The sequence below is a fragment of the Thrips palmi genome, unplaced genomic scaffold (genome assembly GCF_012932325.1).
Source record: "Thrips palmi isolate BJ-2018 unplaced genomic scaffold, TpBJ-2018v1 HiC_scaffold_12, whole genome shotgun sequence".
NCBI classification, from domain to species: Eukaryota; Metazoa; Arthropoda; class Insecta; order Thysanoptera; family Thripidae; genus Thrips; species Thrips palmi.
In genome coordinates this window covers 13,121,082-13,138,230 of record NW_023144623.1, presented here as the reverse complement: position 1 = coordinate 13,138,230, position 17,149 = coordinate 13,121,082, and the positions used below count along the sequence as shown (strand labels likewise).

Below are 17,149 nucleotides of genomic sequence, written 5' to 3'. Positions count from 1 at the left end.
TTCCCCCCTCCAGGAATGCAAGGACCAATAGAGGTCCTCCAATGCTGACGTCACGAAGCTCACTGAGTGGCAAAACCGCGCGAGAATTCGAATGCGAAGACGGCGGTGGGTCAGGATTTATTCGGGTATGCGAACACGTAGGTGGCTGACTGAGTTTCAAGACTCATTATCACGACTCAAAATATATTTTCTGTAACCAAAGTCTGCGATTTATGCGTCCATTTCTTAAGACATTGTCAAACACCGGCCCCGGCGCCGACTCCAGATTCAAACTCGCGCGCTCCCTGCCACTCAGTGAGGAAAGTGAGGATGGCCCGGTATCGCCTCTATGTTTTAAATCCGACGACAACTCTTCTACCACTGTTCGTAGAATTCCTCTTAAGGAATTTTGAACATCAAACAACGCTCTTTAAATGAATTTCCAACGAAATAGCGAAAATTAAAGTGGGATTGGTTTTTGGCCGAGGAAGGCGGCGTGAGTGTCACGTGACCAATGGAGGATCTCTATGACAATCACAAGTCCTGACTGCTGGCAAAGCAAGCAAGTGTAGGCTGTTGGACTGACAAAACCAGATTTAAAGAAATATTGGAAGAAAATAATATAGAAACAGTTTTTCCCGACATGATGGTGGAAGAAAGCCGAAGGAGGTGGCCGCCATAGCGGAGGCCTTCAAAGCCCTACTGGCGGCAAACCCGCACTTAAAATTCTAAATGCCGCAAGGCGGTGAAAATACCCTGGCCAACATGCTGTTGAGGCGAAGGCCACCATACCATACCCTAGATTTCCCCCTAGATTTCCCCCTGTAGGCTGTTGGCTTTTAGCAAGGCAAGACTTTATCTGGACCTTTCTTGCCTTACTGTCAGGTATCGCACAAACAGTCCATTATCTTCTGTGTGTGTGTGTGTTTCTTTAAGGCTCTTTCTTTTGTATTGTTAGCCATACTTTACGTGCGATTGTTACAGGACGTGTTTCTACCAAAACCATTGTTTGTGGTGGACTGATCTATCAACATGGGGGCCGTTTTAGGCTTATTTTCTGCTGCTCAGGTTCGTTTATTTACGTTCCCTATCTGCGTGATTCATCACTTCCCTGATTCATTATATGACCATATTGTGTTACTTTCTCATCATTTGAAGTTTTTTCGATCCAGATATAACCTACGAACAAAGCATAATAATGTGTTCTTTGTTGTTACGGAGCCTCACTTGAACATGTTTTTGTTTTGTATTTCAGCTGGCTTGTTGTTGTGGGAGCACAGCATGTTCGCTGTGTGCAGCATGCCCAGCATGCAGAAATTCAACATCGACACGCATCATGTATGCCATAATGCTCCTTCTTGGGACTGTCGTTGGGTGTATCATGCTTGCCCCAGGTTTGCAAGATGAGTTAAAGAAGGTAATGTGATTCTTGGCTGGTGCATACGACTTTATTAGGATATGCCCCAGTTATATTTACTTTGCTTTTCTCTGTCACAGGTTCCCTTCTGTAAAGGAGACACAGTTCATCTTGGGTTTGATTGTAAAGAGGCGGTGGGATATCTTGCAGTGTACCGATTATGCTTTGCCCTGACCATGTTCTTTACTCTGATGGGTATCATCATGCTTGGTGTTAAGTCTTCAAAGGATCCTCGAGCGGGAATACAAAATGGGTACGTTGTTTTTCAATCTGTTGAATTATGTTTGTTATTTCTTTTTGTGATTTTGACTGTGATTTATTTGTCTTCTGTATGTTATTTCATGTTCCTTTAACATGTTTACAGCTTTTGGGGGCTCAAGTACCTTGTTGTGATTGCCCTTGCTGTTGGGGCATTTTATATTCCAGAAGACAGTAGCTTTGCCACTACTTGGTTATATTTTGGCATGATTGGTGGTTTTCTTTTCATCATCATCCAGTTGATTCTTATCATTGATTTTGCCCACACCTGGGCTGAACGCTGGGTAGGACGCTATGAAGAAACAGAATCTAAGTGGTGGTATGTTTATAGAATTTGCAAATTTTGCTCTATTTGAATTTTCTCTCATTTTTTGAAAGCTGGATAAGTAATCACTATTAAAACCTCTTTTCCTTAGGTATGTTGCCCTACTCTCTGCCTCTGCATTCAATTACATCATGAGCATCACTGGTATCTCACTTCTGTATTACTTTTACACATCGGTAAGCCAGTAGAAAGCATCTTCATCGTTCAAGCCATGCAAAAATTCTATTTCTTTAACTGTAATTTTCTTTCCCTTCTAGCCCGGTGACTGTGGATTGCAAAAGTTCTTCATTTCCTTCATTCTCATCCTTGCTGTTGGTGTGAGTGTTGCGTCAATACTTCCTGCTGTTCAAGAACGCCAGCCTCGGTCTGGGCTCCTGCAGTCATCTGTTGTAACTCTTTACACTGTATATCTCACATGGTCTGCCTTGTCCAGCTCATCAGGTGAGTCGAAAGTCTAATAAAAATAATAATACTCTGCACCTAATCAAAATGATGACACATGTCTCTTTTATTTCAGACAAAGAGTGCAACCCAGGATTGCTTGGAATAATTGGGAAAACCACTACAAGCAAAGTGGGCTTTGATCAACAGGCCATAGTTGGATTGGTTATTTGGATGTGCTGCATTCTCTACTCGTCTGTTCGTTCTGCCTCTTCGTCTTCCAAAATTACAATGTCTGAGCATGTGCTTGTGAAGGATGGTGGAGGTAAGTTAGTTTGATTCAGATAGTCTATTTTTAAGTGAATCTCTCTGATACGTAACCAAGGACCAAGAAAAGGGGAATGATTTTGTCAGTCATCAGTTGCTTCTTGCACAAACCATTGATATTTGACACAGTGCTGTGTTCTACTTTTAACACTAGCACTTGAGTTGATGCTACACAGTGATCACAACACAATGTGGCTCTCCAACACACTGAAACATTTATTGTCTTATGCCTTCAGTTCGGCCCTCAATGCAAGGTGACGCCTCTCTGATTGATAATGAAGGTATGAGCTAGCTCTCCATCTAGCAGTGTAGCAAAGTTCAGGAGAATTACTCTTCTTACTGTCCTTGAGCCTTGAGGGTGCCCAGTCACAGCATTTATTTGTATGCTTAATTTATTTAGTAGTTTTTGGCATACTGAGAATCTGTTAGTCTTGTCACATTCTTATCTTATCTTTTCCATCCGAATAGTGGTTTTGGTTCACTCACATAATACTCATAAGGCTAAGATCAGAACACCATGGAATTTTGTTCCAATTTTGTGTGTTAATACCCATCAATGTATGTAATTCCATAGGTTTAGTTGCTTTCTCTACCCTAGTAACTGCTCAAATTTTTCAATTTTTTTCTGCTTGCAGAACGAGGAACCCTAACTGAGGACAATGGACGCGGTGGCCAGAAGGTTTGGGACAATGAGGACGAGGGTGTCGCATACTCATGGACCTTCTTTCATCTTACCTTTTGCCTGTCTACACTGTACATTATGATGACCCTGACAAACTGGTACCAGTAAGTATTTTCCATGATGCCCAAGAGTGATTTATTTGTTCTTATGCCTGTTTGACCAAATTACCATTTGCTCGTCCTGCAGGCCAAACTCATCTTTGGCGACCTTGAACTCCAACGATGCATCGATGTGGGTGAAGGTGATTTCCAGCTGGATGTGTATGGGACTTTATTTGTGGACCCTAATTGCCCCAGTTGTTCTCCCTAACCGAGAATTTAATTAAGTCACTGCCACTTTGATCATTTCTTTGTTAAAGTTTCATTTCCTTTTAAATTTTGGCATCTCTATTTACCAATACTTGTTTAAAAATGTTTGTTCTTGTCCGAATACTTTTTCTGAGGTGAACTTGAGTTGTCTATGTTGTAATAACGAAAATCAGGTGAATTCCTCATACTTTAAGCTTTAGCTATAGCTTACTTTTACCAAATTTCAGTATAGGTAACCATTGTTTTCTTTGTTCAATCCTTTTATGTGTAGTCAAATACCTTAGTGATAAAGATTTAAGTTAAATTTTAGATTGAGCAATGTGATAAGATAATTTAAGATTTTATATTTGTTTCTTATTTTGGTAGAACTAGTGACTGGCTTTCCTTGTGACATGGTTTAGTGATTGTATTTGTGAGAGAGCATGTCAGCTGTACGCCTCTAAACTCTGTAGATCGTGTAACATTTATGTTACAATTCAGTTTCATTCTTATTATGTTTTGTGGTGTACTTAGTATCACTTTTTGCCCCTGGCTAAGCTAAGGAACTTCAACTGCCCTCATTGTTCTAGAATGTTCTAAGTCATTAGCCCTTTCTAGTGTTACATTATCTATCGATTTTCTCTGAAAATGAGTGTATGTAGTATTGTGTTAGATGTTGAAGTCATCACCATTGTAAACTGGATGGAACGGAGGATGGAACCCTGTTATAATTAAGGGTAGATTGAGATTACTAATGACTGGATGTTTTGGTGAAAAGGAGACAGATTGGTTACATTCAAGCGACTTTAAGTTTAACATCTGTTTATTTCTGTACATTGAACATAAATTGAGCATCTTGAAGATAAGTAACTTCAACAAACAGAAATCATGCTTGTAATTCTGAGATCAAATAAAATAAATATTCAAATATTATGTGGTTACTGTGGTTTCTTTCCTCATGTCAAATTACAAGAAAACAATCTACTTTCTTTCAAACACTTGTGTTGACAACACAAGTTCAATCATGAGCTCCTAATCCGCACACACACACACACACACAACAACAACAACAAAAAAGGAGTGAGAACTTTGTTTTCTGTACCGCCTGCAGTACTTGAGCTTTATCACGAGCACAAAATAACAGTCAGGTTTCTGTCACGAGAAAATCAATCCAATAACTATCAGTCTTTGAGATCACAAAACATACCGACAGTGAGTAAGAGGCAAACCGACTGGCACTTTCGGAATTTGATTCCTAAGCGGCGTCTCTGCCGGTGGCTCCGGCGTCGGCTCTGCCTTCACTTCGCCACCACAGCGGGCAGTGGCGCGCCTACACTGGCTGGAGGCAATCTAGAGGCGCCGCGACGGCGTCCACGTCGTGTTGAGGGCGCGCGCTCGCTCCGTGTCGCTGACCACGCGAGCCCACAGCTGCCGCTCCGTGGCCATGTCCATGTTGGTGCTGTACCACAGGGCCAGCATGAAAGCGGGCCGCTGCTCCCCGGACAGCATGCGGGGCAGGTCGCCGGCCGTCAGCACCAGGGGGTCCCAGGCCGCGTGCGCCAAGCCGAGCCTGGCGGCCAGCACGCCCGTCACGTACACGTCGTCGATCCAGAAGTACGGGCCGCGCTGCAGCTCGCGGTACAGCGCCAGCGCCACGTCGGGTGAGTACAGCACGGCCCAGCCCTCGCAGTAGTCCGGGTACTGGTGGCCGGGGAACTCCCCGTACGCCACGCGCCACTTGGAGCGCCACGACCGCCGCACCCGGGCGCCCGTCACCACGGTGCACGCCAGCAGGCGGCGGGCGCCGTGCGGCGACAGCGCGTGCCGCACGAAGTCCAGCAGCACGGGGGTGTTGACGAACGCGTCGTCGTCCACCTTGAGCACGTACTTGGCGTTGGGGCACTTGGTGGCGAACCACTTGAGCCCCATGGCGTGCTTGTACGTCATGTTGCGGTACGCGTCCGTGAAGGAGCCCTGCACCACGTCGCCATGCACGGCGGCCTCCTCCTCCAGACGACGCTGCTCCTCCACCCCGGCGTCGCTGGCCGCCGTCTGCCCCACCAGGAAGCGGACCAGCACCTCCCCGGCGTGCGCCTGGCCCTGCGACCCCCAGGACCCCCAGGTCTCGCGGATCAGGCGGCGGTGCTCGGTGTGGTCCGTGGCCGTGTGCACGAGCACCAGGACGAGCGGCGCGCACACGCCGGGGGCCGCGGGCGCCGTGGGCCCTGTGGGCCCTGTGGGCCCTGTGGGCCCTGTGGGCCTCGTGGGGCCCGTGGGCGCGGACGGCGGCGGCAGCAGCCAACGGAAGCCGCGGACGTCGATCAGGGACACAGCGTCGTCGTCCGCCAGGCCGAGCAGCTCCTCCAACGGCGCCGGCTGCGACTCGTTGAGCAGCTGGTACGGCGGTACGGTCGGCTGTGCGACCAGAGGGGCGGCATGGGGCCCTGGCCCTGGCGGCGCGAAGGACGGCGTCTGGCCCGCGTACCACACGTAGCACGGCAGCGACAGGCACACCATCAGCACGCCGGCGAGCACGCGGCCCATCCCACCGCACCTGGAGGACAACAAACAGTGTGTTAGCAGTGCGTTAGCGCGGTGCAGCCACCGGCGTTGTCTCGACCGCCGCCAACCGCCGCCCGCTCGCTGGACGGTCTGATTGGTCCGCCGCCGTTGGCGGCTAGATCGGCGTACGTTTCAGTTGGTTTCGGTCCGACAGGCGACGGGCCAAGTCCGGGGTCCGGGGCAGCCGGGCCAGCCAGCTGTATAGAGGAGCTCGATTCGAGAGTCTCGAAGCAGCCAGCTGGACTGGCGCGACGACTGCACTGGCAGGGGCTAGCCCGTAATGGTAATGGCAAGGTAGGCAACCACCTCCACAGCCGTGTGTCGCGGGACGGACTGGTGGCCTACCTGCCGGGCGCTCCACGCCGAGGACGCCGACAGAGGAAGGAGTGCCCTCACCGCACCTAGTGGGCCCCGAGCTCAAGGATGCCTTTGTCGTGGAGTCAAAAGGCCGAAAGGCCGAGCCCCCGACTTTTGACTTGACCTTGCACGAAGAGAGGACGGGCCACAGTGTACACGCCGGGGTTCAAGTCTGTTCATAAAGAACTGACACTGGATCAAGAGGCGCCTTTCAGGCCCTTTCAGGCCAACGAAGAAGGCCGCTGACGGCGGTCTCAGCAGTCTCATTCCGCAAAGTGCCCCGTCGCTCTGTCTCTCTCGCACCCACAGGGGACGCGCCACGGGTGCGAGAGAGACAGCGCGGCGCACTGTTGGCGGAAGCGGCCTGCAGCGTGTGCTTCGCGTGCTGCCGCTTCATCCCTCACTTGCACCACCTCATCGCTCTTAATTCGCGCTTGCGCTCGCGTGCGCCTCGGACGACGGCTTCATCGCTCCGTCTCTCTCGCACCCCCGCGACACGGGCCATGAGTGCGAGAGAGACAGAGCGACGAGGCCCTGCATGGGCCTGCAGGAGAAAGCGCTTCGTCGGGCATTCCGCTCGGCGTGGCCGGCTTGGCCTGCTTGGCTCAGCAGCGCGACGTGCCAGTGTGTCCAAACGCGCTAACGACGGGGCTACTACACTCTAGACTCCCACCCAGACCCAATGTCCTACGACAGGCTAAAAAAAAAAAAAATAACTCGAAGCGCAGCTATTTGTACGAATGCAGCTATAAAGCTTTCCGCTGTTTTCACGCTCTGAAAATTTTTTTTGCGCTGTAGCAAACGTGCCCAAGCACCTTGCTGAGGATTTCCTCATATCAGCTTATCTCGCAGGAGCTCAAAACAATTTTTAGCACCCGCGCTAAATCACTCTGCTAAAAGGCTCGGCTCGGTTCTGAAAATCATTTTAAGGCATGCCGAGTCCAGGCGAGCCCAGCCGAGCAGTTCGAATGGCGGCCTCGAAGGAGGCTTCGGCACAAGGCCTTCCGCGAACTCATGTTATAGTTGTTGATGATGATGAGGTTGTTGTTGTTGTCCGCGCACGTTGATAAGCGAGGCGGAGCGACCCGGGACACAGGGGGAGTGGCGGGCCATGGCGGTGTTGGGTCCGCGTGAGGATTGTTGGACTAGGGCGGGGCCAGGCGGGGCGCACCGGGACGCCCTGCAGACCGATTCCGAGAGGCGTTTTCGTCGCTCTGTCTCTCTCGCACCCAGAGGGGGCACCCCAAGAGTGCGAGGGAGAGGCAGAGCGACGAAAACGACTCTCGGAATCAGTCTGCAGGGACCGAGGTGACGAGCACTTAGCGCGGCTACACTATACAGCGAGGGCTTGGCCACCTGGTTGGCTTGGCTGTCGCGCGTCTGCGCGCGTCTTGGCCCCCCAGTGAAAGAGGCCATCAAAATCGATCGCGCGCGTTTCAATGCTGGTGCGGCCGGGCCGATCTGTTGCTGCCATCTGCTGAAATAATTATTAGGAAAATAAAAGTGTGCCGGAACACGAATAACACACACACACACACACACGCACGCCCTCATTCTACACGCTCGTCAATGGCGTCCCTGACGGAGCGGTTGTGCCGAGCGACAAGTCTCCAGAAGCGCGCCCTACTAGCCCTTCGCGCGAAAAAGGGTGGAAAGGGGGGAAACTTGGCAGCGAAACCCGAACGGCGGATGGGTCGATGCAAGTCCGGTCTACGTCGGGTAGGTGTATACAGATAACGAAAGCCAACTCCAGCCGTCAATATTTGTGACCCCCTCGTCTCCGGTCGGAGGGAAAAGGGGGGGGGGGGGCGGCGCACAGTGGGCCAGAAAACCAGTGGAGGCGGCCAAAACTCTAGACGCGTTTCGAGCTCCAGAGTCGCTAAACAGGACTCTAACCGAGCGTGTGACCCCACCAATGGATTCCTCGTTCGGAGAGCCATCCATTGGTGGGGTCGAGGGGTCGGCAACTCATATATTACTTCGTACGCGGTGGCTATATTACCCGTGTATTACCTGTATATTACCATATATTACTTGCATATTACCACAATTTCGCCTCTATAATACCCCCATATTACTATATATTACTTTGTATTACTTTATATTACACATATATTACCTATATTACTGGTAATATACGTATACTCCCTCGTACACGGCCAAGGGAAGTTGCCGACCCCTCGGGTGGGGTCACACGTTCGGTTCGAGTCCCATTTAGCGACTCTGGAGCTCAAAACGCGTCTAGAGTTTTGGCCGCCTCCACCGGTCTTCTGGCCCACTGTGCGGCGGCGCTCTGCCTGGCCTACAGGCTTCTGCCTCAGGCCTCCCTCTACCCCGACGAAGGAAACGTGTTGTTTGTTCGACACATTGGCAAAGGAGCCCGTCAAGGCGCATGCAGAGCGAAAATGGTGCCAGGCCAATCCCTTGACGGGCACGACAGGAAAACTACTATCTGGGCCTGTTGCCGTCGACGGCATGGCCTCGTCGGGGGCCACCCGCATCGCCCAGGACACGAGAGAGAGAGAGAGAGAGAGAGAGAGAGAGAGAGAGAGAGAGAGAGAGAGAGAGAGAGAGAGAGAGAGAGAGAAGAGAGAGAGAGAGAAAGACGCGTGTGACACCCGCTGCCGCCACGGCCTTTCCACGAGCCAGTGACGAAATCACGCCAAAGGGACCAAACCTATTTTCGGCACTTCCCACTCTCGGCTCCGGTCACGGAAGACTTACTCGCTCGCTATAAACGGAAGGCCGTGACCTGCCGAACTATCCGACCCTCGAATCAAACAGTGGTGGTACTTACGGAGGGATTGCCCTTTGGACGCTGGTCGCGTGCTAGTCGCGTGCAACCCAAAGTGGCGGGGCGGGGCCCCCGCGGGGGTCACGTCAATACCCCTCTAAGGGTACTGAGGGCCCTAAAGGCTCTAGGCAATTTGCAGCAGTCAGAAGAACTCGACGCTAACGACAGTAGTGGACGGAAGCGGAGCGGACCAGTCGACGGGGTGTACTAGCGTAATAGTAGATAGCTAATAGCAGCGTGATAGCTAAACCTGCTGAATTTGACGGTTCAAGGGGCTGATTTTATCGAAAATTTTGACAGGGAGAGGGAGAAATTGGGTCTGTCCGGCAGCGGCGAACATTAAGGAGCATTTCTTTCAAACTTTCATAAAACGCGGTGCGAACGACTGAATGGCGTCGCTAGTTGGTGCGCCGCGGTGGTGGGTCGACTACCTGTCGGCGTGCAGCGCGGGTTTCTGCCGCCGCTACTCCCGTCAGACACCCCTTGCCAGGGGCGGATTAAAAAGGGGATGGGGGTGGTTAACCACCTGGAGGTACACTGAGAAAACCCTACAAAATATCTTACGCCTTCCAAAGAAAAGCAGCTTGTTGCAACAGAGTATTTTGAGCATACATAAGCTTGCAAAGAAAAAACTTCGTAATTTACGAACTATTTCTTAATTCGTATTACAAAGTAAATGAGTTTGTACTATGTATGCACTGCAAAGCCAGTGGTACGTTTGCTTGCCACAAAATTGGCGAGCCGTTTTGAATGCCAAAATTTCGCAAGTTTCGGTCGGAAATCTTCATTAACTTGCCAAATTTTGGCAAGCTGGGGGGTATTTCCGGGCCAAGCTTGCCAAATTTTGGCGTTCAAATTTCAAAACGGTAGCCGAAAATCGCTGCATAACCCCGTTGTTAGGAAAATGGTGGCCCTGTGCCTGCGGTGCCTGCCGGGCAGGCCCTGCCCCTCGCGACTGGCCAGTGCGGTGGTCATTCCCTCCGGATGTTTGGATTCGCGCGGCGCGGCGGAGGCAGCGGGTTGCGGCGAGACCCAGGAAGGCCTCCGGGCCGATAATAAAAACAACACGACCCTAGTTTGTTTACGTTTGCCGCCACACAGCGTTTAGCAGCAGGCTGATTCCGGAACGTGCTTCGTCGCTCTGTCTCTCTCACACTCACGGGGCGTCCGTGCCTGGATGTGCTACCGGCCACGCGGGGGGCCGAGAGCCAGAGGACGACCCGCCAACAGGCGATGGATCGTGTACACTGATTCCGAGAGCCGTTTTCATCGCTCTGCCTCTCTCGCACCTACACGGGGCACCCGATGAGTGCGAGAGAGACACGAAAACGACTATCGGAATCAGTCTGCAGGGGACGCGACTCGGTGACCCAGACTCACCCTCCCTTGCGGCTCCCCAGGAGGCACAGCATTCGGTGCAGCGCGCGGCGGCGGCACGGCGGTGCGTCCATGTCCTCGCCCGGGGACGCGCACGGCCTGTATGACGGCCTCCGCGGCCGCGGCCAGCGCACGGCCGGGACAACCCCCAGCCTGGCCGGCCTGCCGCGGCCTGCGGCCCGATTCCGAGAGTCGTCTTCGTCGCTCTGTCTCTCTCACACCCACGAGGCGTCCCATGTGGGTGCGAGAGACGTCTCGGACTCGGCCCGCTGGCCGGGCACCCCTTTTATGTCATTGCTTTGGATTGCCATCGCCACGCCGGCCACGGCCATCCCCACTGCCCTGTCCACAACGTCCACGTCGGCAGTGCCGAGGCGGCGCGGTGCCGCCCTCGCCTTTCAAGACGTCCCCGTGCCTAGCGCTTCGGTCGCCCTCATTCTATGGCGATTCTATCGCGTCCATTCTATCGCGTCCGCCGCAAAAGTGGTCGAAGTGGTCGATGTGGTCGAACGTGGAGCGTGCCGGACTAGGCCAGCGGACGCCTTGAGGCGTGAGCACGCGCGTGCACTGCTCTTGAGTGTATTTGTATACACGGGAAAAACGAATGCGTGACGATCTTTCTTCAAGCGTGCTGCCACCCATAGTGGGCCGGCGCAGGTGGCAAAAACTCTAGACGCGTTTTGAGCTCCAGAGTCGCTAAACAGGACTCGAACCGAGCGTGTGATCCCACCAATGGATTCCTCGTTCGGAGAGCAATCCATTGGTGGGGTCACACGTTCGGTTTGAGTCACATTTAGCGACTCTGGAGCTCAAAACGCGTCTAGATTTTTTGCCGCCTACGCCGGTCTTCCGACCCAGACCCACTGTGCCACCTACGCCCTTCCTGAAAGGAGCATATTTCCATCTCAATGCTCGCGGAGGTTTCCTCTGTATTCTTCAGTACGGGCGCCGGGTTCTCTCGTTATTCATCCAAAGTTTTATCGGAAAAGACATCGTAATCCAATCCTGTGATAGTGACACACTCTAAAGAGAAGAAACTTCTTCGAAAACCATTACTTCTGAATCTGTGATGGGATGGGATGTATTCAGGAAACGTGTGTGCACACGACACTGAGTGACTCCTCAAAAAGGGGTCCACTCTGTTTTTTAACGAATGTGATGTCACGTTTGTTGGAAAACAGTCTAGTAGTATTTAAATGTCTTATAATGAGGTAGACGTGTTTTGAGCTCTAAAGTCACTAAATGGGACTTGAATCGAACGTGTGACCACGCCAATAGATTGCTCCCCGAACGAGGAATCCATTGGCCGGGTCACATGCTTGGTTCGGGTCCTGTTTGTTGAGCGACACTGGTGCTCAAATCGCGGGTTTAATTTTGGCCGTCTCTACCCACTGTGTAGCGGTTCGCAAAGCTGGGCTGCCTCTCGATGTATTCCCCGGATTCTTCCTTCTTTAGGCGGTAGCTGCCTAATCGATCTCAAGTCCTTCACTGGACTGATCCTTACAAACCACGACCTGTAATATTTTTTTTACCGTGCATCCGGCGTCGTCGGCGCGAGATAGCGGCGACGCGTTATCCGCGCTGCACCGTTGCCCGCCGAGTCCGCCGCGCCGCCGTGTGCGCAAGGGCGGCGGGGCACTGCTATTTTCCAACTTCGACGAGCGCGTCGTTTCATGCGAGGAACGCCAGAAATACTTTTGCAAACGAACCGTCCTCCTTGGACAGAGCACCGTCACACTGTCCGAGGAGAGACGGAGGGGGAGGGGCGTCAATGAGACCGCGAGGGCCACGGCGTGACCGACCACGACGCGCATCTCTCGTCCTATCTGCCGCCAAAGCGCCCCTCCCCCTCCCCCTCTTTTTGCGGGGACTCGATCCGGTGTCGTGGCCGCACGCGACGCGATGGGCTAATGAAGCGACATGACGGCGGACTCTAGACCGGCGTCGTGGCCCAGCGAGCACGACGATGACGAAGACCATGACGATGACGAGAAGGTCCATGACGATGACCATGACCATGACGACGACGACGAGGAGGAGGAGGAGAAGGAGGAGGAATACCATGACCAGGACGACGACGAGTAGGACCATGACGATGACGAGGGGGATGACCATGACCAGGACGACGACGAGGAGGACCATGACGATGACGAGGGGGATGACCATGACCATGACGAAGATGACGACGAGGAGGGGGACCATCACGAGGAATACCATGGCGACGACGGGGAGGACCATGACGATGACGAGGAAGACCATGACGACGGCGATGATGGCGGCGAGGAGGACCATGACGACGGCGACGAGGGAAACCATGACGACGGCGATGACGAAGAAAGTGACGACGTTGGCGGCTGCCCGGCGGGGCCACGGCGGCGACGGCGTATCGCTCCTCGGCTCAATACTTGTTGGCGCGGGCTGCGTCCGCGCCACGGCGTCCGCCAAGGCGGCGGCAAGGCGACGCCGGCCCCGCCCACCCGACACGGCTAGTGAGCGAGGCACGACGCGCCGCTCGCACGCAGCCCGAGGTGCATAATTAACCGGGAGCCGGACGGCGCCTAAGTGGCAGTCGATGTCACTGGGTCGTCAGTCACCGGGGCCCGCGGCCAGGCCAGCGGCCCGCGACGCAAGGACGGCCAGGGCCAACAAGGCTGATTCCGAGAGTCGCTTTCGTCGCTCTGTTTCTCTCGCCCTACACGGGACGCCCCACGAGTGCGAGAGAGGCAGATCGACGAAAAAGACTCGGAATCAGCCTATGACAAACAAAGACCCCTCTGGACTTGGAAAGCGAGCAGTGGCGTAGCTAAGGGGAGTCGTCAAAGCCGACCTGCATCGCCTCTTCAACAAGTTATGAGACGCCATACCATGCCATGCTCTGTATTTCCTGAGTGTACACTGCATTTCCTTCACTAAACGTCCACGCTGACGTCAGGGAGACCTAGAAACGGCGTGGACGACCAGATAGGACGGGCGAGTTGAACGCTGAACCCCGCGTTTGGAAGTTCACTGCCCGTGGGTGCTCGGTTACCGCGGCCGGCGCGGAGGGGTGGTTGACGGCGGGGGTTCGCCCCGCCCCGCCGCGGAGTGGCTCTGGGCGAAGGAAACGAGAAACCCCGTTGCGCCGCGGGCCGCGGACGGTTTGCTTTTCTGCTTTTTTATATTAGTCTGCTTCGTTACGGCTGCTTTCTCTGGCCGGATCGATGGCGCCGTGTTGCAGTATGCGGCACGGCACGGCACGGCGCGGCGCGGCACGGCACGGCACGGCGCGGCGCGGCACGGAGGGGCACGAGTCAAGTGCAAGGGCCGCCCCGCTATGCAGGTGTGACCCGCGGCCCGCCCCGTCCAGCAGACTGATTCCGAGGGTCGTTTTCGTCGCTCTGTCTCTCTCGGACTCGTGGGGCGACGGGGCGACCCCTGCAGGCGCGAGAGAGACGGAGCGACGAGAGCGGTAAGCGGGAGCTCCACAGTCGCTAAGTGGGACGCGAACCGAACGTGGCGCACCAATGGATTCCTCGTTCGGAAAGCAATCCATTGTGGGGTCACGCGTTCGGTTCGAGTCGAGTCCCATCTAGCGACTCTGGAGCTCAAAACGCGCCTAGAGTTTTGGCCGCCTCCACCGGTCCTCTGGCCCACTGTGCGCCAGGCAGGGCCAGGCAGGGCAGGGCGATGCGCGAAGGCCCGCGCCGCTCAACGTGGATCCCTATCGACGGCAGATATGAAATCTTGCATGAGCGACGCGATGGACGTGGCCTGCGCGCGCATGAGTAGGTGTGTGTGTGGGGGGGGGGGGGGGGGGAGAGGGAGGGAGGGAGGGAGGGAGGTGAAGGGTGTATGCACGTACGTGTCCGTCCGTGTGCGCGCTGGGTGGCGATGCCCGGCCGAAGCCTCATCAAGCAAGGCTCAGCCGGCGCGGCCATCGCTCGGCAAGGACACGTTCGCGGAATTCCCCTCCTTGATCCAGAACGAGGATGGACCGCGACCACAACGCCCACGAGTGCGACAAAGCGAAAAAGGAGCTGCACTGAGAAAACCTTACAAACTATCTTGGGCCGTACAAAGAAAAGTAGTTTGTATAACAAAGTATTTTGAGCATACGTAAGCTTACAAAGAAAATACTTCGTAATTTGCGAACTATTTCTTCGTACAAGAAAGTATTTTAGTTTGTTATATGTATGCTCAAAATACTTCGTACGGTTTTAAGAGTGTGCCTGCTTTTGATTAGAGCCCTAGAGCCCTATACCGTTTGCGTGCAAGTGAGACAGGGCGACGCATGATTTAAAATCAAATACTGTACCACGATGATGGGACAGATCTCTCCTCAAACGGATCGACTAAACGTTAGGCAGAATCAGCAGACCGATTCTGAGAGTTGTTTCGTCGCTCTGTCTCTCGCTTGCACGCTAACGCCTCCATGAGTGCAAGAGAGAAGGAGCCATGGAAACGACTCTCGGAATCGGTCTGCTCTGAAGTCTTGCCTCAAGCGTGCGTGACCCCGAGACCCCCCGCTGCTAGTCGCCTTGTCGTTCGACCAGGACTTCGGAGTTCAGGTGACAGTGCACGTTACACTTGCTCGCCTCCTGCGGGCTGCAGCGGCTACACTGTGAGAGCGCAGCCAGCCAATGAGAGCGGGCCGGTGCTATGCATGCTGATAGGACGTGCCGGGATGCCCGGCAAACGGCCTTGGCGCCACTGGGCGGCAGGCCCCTCCAGCCGACCGAGAGTCGTTTTCGTCGCTGTCTCTCTCGCACTCATGGGGCGTCCCGTACAGGTGCGAGAGAGACAGAGCGACGACAACGACTCTCGGAATCAGTCCGCAGATGGGCGGGTCGCTGCTTGCCATGTCATGCGACGTCGCGGGTACCTGCCGAGCGAGCGATTCCGAAAAGCCGTTTCTTCGCTGTCTCTCTCACGGCCCCCTGCGCAGCGCCGCGCGCGACAGAGACAGCGACGAAGCGACCATTGGGAAACAGTGCGCTACTGGCCGAGCACCGTCACATGTTTCGAGTCGCCGGGCGAAGAGCGGTTTGTCGCACTGTCTCTCTTGCACACCAGTGGAGTGCCCTACGAGAGCGAGAGAGACAGAGCGACGAAACGAATCTTCTGATTCACTCGGCCAGCTGCCGCTTGGCCGCGAAGTGTCCCATGTCGCGAGGTAAGTGCCGGTGTTCGTGCAACTGTCTGACACACTAGAATACTACACCCAGCGGCACGGCGGTACTGCTGACGTGGGCAACGGTGAGCAGGACCAGGGTCCGCACCGGAAGCCAGCTGAAGCGGCGCATTGATTCCGAGAGTCCCTTCCGTCGCTCTGTCTCTCTCGCACCCACCGGGACGACCCATGAGTGCGACAGAGACAGAGCGACGAAAACGACTCTCGGAATGAGACGTCTGACGGGGCAGATCCTGATTGACCTACTCACGTCACTTGCCTAGCATACGCGTGACACGTGTAATCCACTCTCAAACGGCACGGCAGGCCCTTCCGAGAAAGATTACGGTGTGGCAACAACCTTCATCCTTTTCAGGTGCACACACTCGTTCGCTGTCTCTCTCGGACTCACACACACCTGGGTGGCTGCCGCGGGTACTCGTCGCCGTGCTCGGCGTGCTCGGCGCGCTGGGCGGTCTGGGTCGGTGGTGCGGCAGCGTTACGGCGGCGAGCGCGGCGTCCGCCCAAGGCATGTCGGGGTCCTCGCCGTCGTCCTGGCTGCCGGACTCGACGGCGTCCTGGAGCGCGGGCCGCGCGGCGTCGACGGCAGCGTGCTTGGGGACCGGTCGGGCGAGCACGCGGAGCACGTGAGCGCGAGGGGCCGGCCGCTCTGCCTAGTGCCTGCAGCGGGCCGCGGCGGCGGCGAGACTCTGACTGCCGCCGCCGCCACGCTACCGCCCTCCGCGCCGCCGCCCCGCCGCCGCGTTCCCGTTGCGGCGGGCGTGGCGCGGCGGCTCGGCCGGCTAGGCCCCCACCACGCCACCGCGCCTACCGCGCCGACCACGGCGAGGGGGGAGGGGAGTGCCGCGAGGCGCGGCGGGGCGGGGCGGGGCGGAGCGGGGCGGGGTGGGTGTCCGGGCGCCAGGCAGTGTCCGCCAACATATCGAAGTACATACCGGCAGAATGATTCCCAAAGTCGTTGTCATCGCCCCGTCTCCCTCACACCCTTACGTAAGTCGCCGCGCGGGTGCGAGAGAGACGGGGCGACGAAAAGCGACTCTCAGAAAGTCTCCTGGTGATTCAGTGTCGCCCCAAGTAGCTGCTTGCTTCCCCCGCCCTGCACCGGGACTCTGATAGGCCCACGCGGCGCTCAATGGACTGGACTGAATCACCCACCACACCGTGGCACCCTGATTCCGGGAATCGCTTTCGTCGCTCTGTATCTCTCGCACCCATGCGGGACGCGCCATGAGT

At 55.0% G+C, this 17,149-nt stretch overlaps 2 protein-coding genes across 5 annotated transcripts; one reads left to right on the top strand and one right to left on the bottom strand.

Moving 5' to 3' along the window:
* Positions 1–578: 578 nt before the first annotated feature.
* LOC117640140 (serine incorporator 1) lies at positions 579–4,586 on the top strand. 4 transcript variants are annotated; one of them, XM_034376406.1, is made up of 11 exons: positions 579–826; positions 964–1,047; positions 1,235–1,396; positions 1,477–1,649; positions 1,761–1,973; positions 2,071–2,155; positions 2,237–2,420; positions 2,497–2,685; positions 2,924–2,968; positions 3,323–3,473; positions 3,556–3,694. In XM_034376406.1, exons 2-11 carry the CDS (start codon positions 1,012–1,014, stop codon positions 3,692–3,694), a joined length of 1,377 nt encoding a protein of 458 aa, XP_034232297.1. In that variant the 5' UTR covers positions 579–826; positions 964–1,011. The 4 variants fall into 4 exon arrangements, with proteins under 4 accessions (XP_034232297.1, XP_034232295.1, XP_034232298.1 ...); XM_034376404.1 differs by having other exon boundaries at positions 580–864; positions 3,556–4,586; XM_034376405.1 differs by lacking the exon at positions 579–826 and adding an exon at positions 869–892.
* Positions 4,462–16,502, bottom strand: LOC117640148 (beta-1,3-galactosyltransferase 5). The gene is made up of 3 exons (XM_034376421.1): positions 16,314–16,502; positions 5,950–6,210; positions 4,462–5,874 (listed from the first exon to the last, which is right to left on the bottom strand). The coding sequence occupies exons 2-3, from the start codon at positions 6,198–6,200 to the stop codon at positions 5,007–5,009; spliced, it is 1,119 nt and encodes a 372-aa protein (XP_034232312.1). The 5' UTR covers positions 6,201–6,210; positions 16,314–16,502; the 3' UTR covers positions 4,462–5,006.
* Positions 16,503–17,149: the final 647 nt, after the last annotated feature.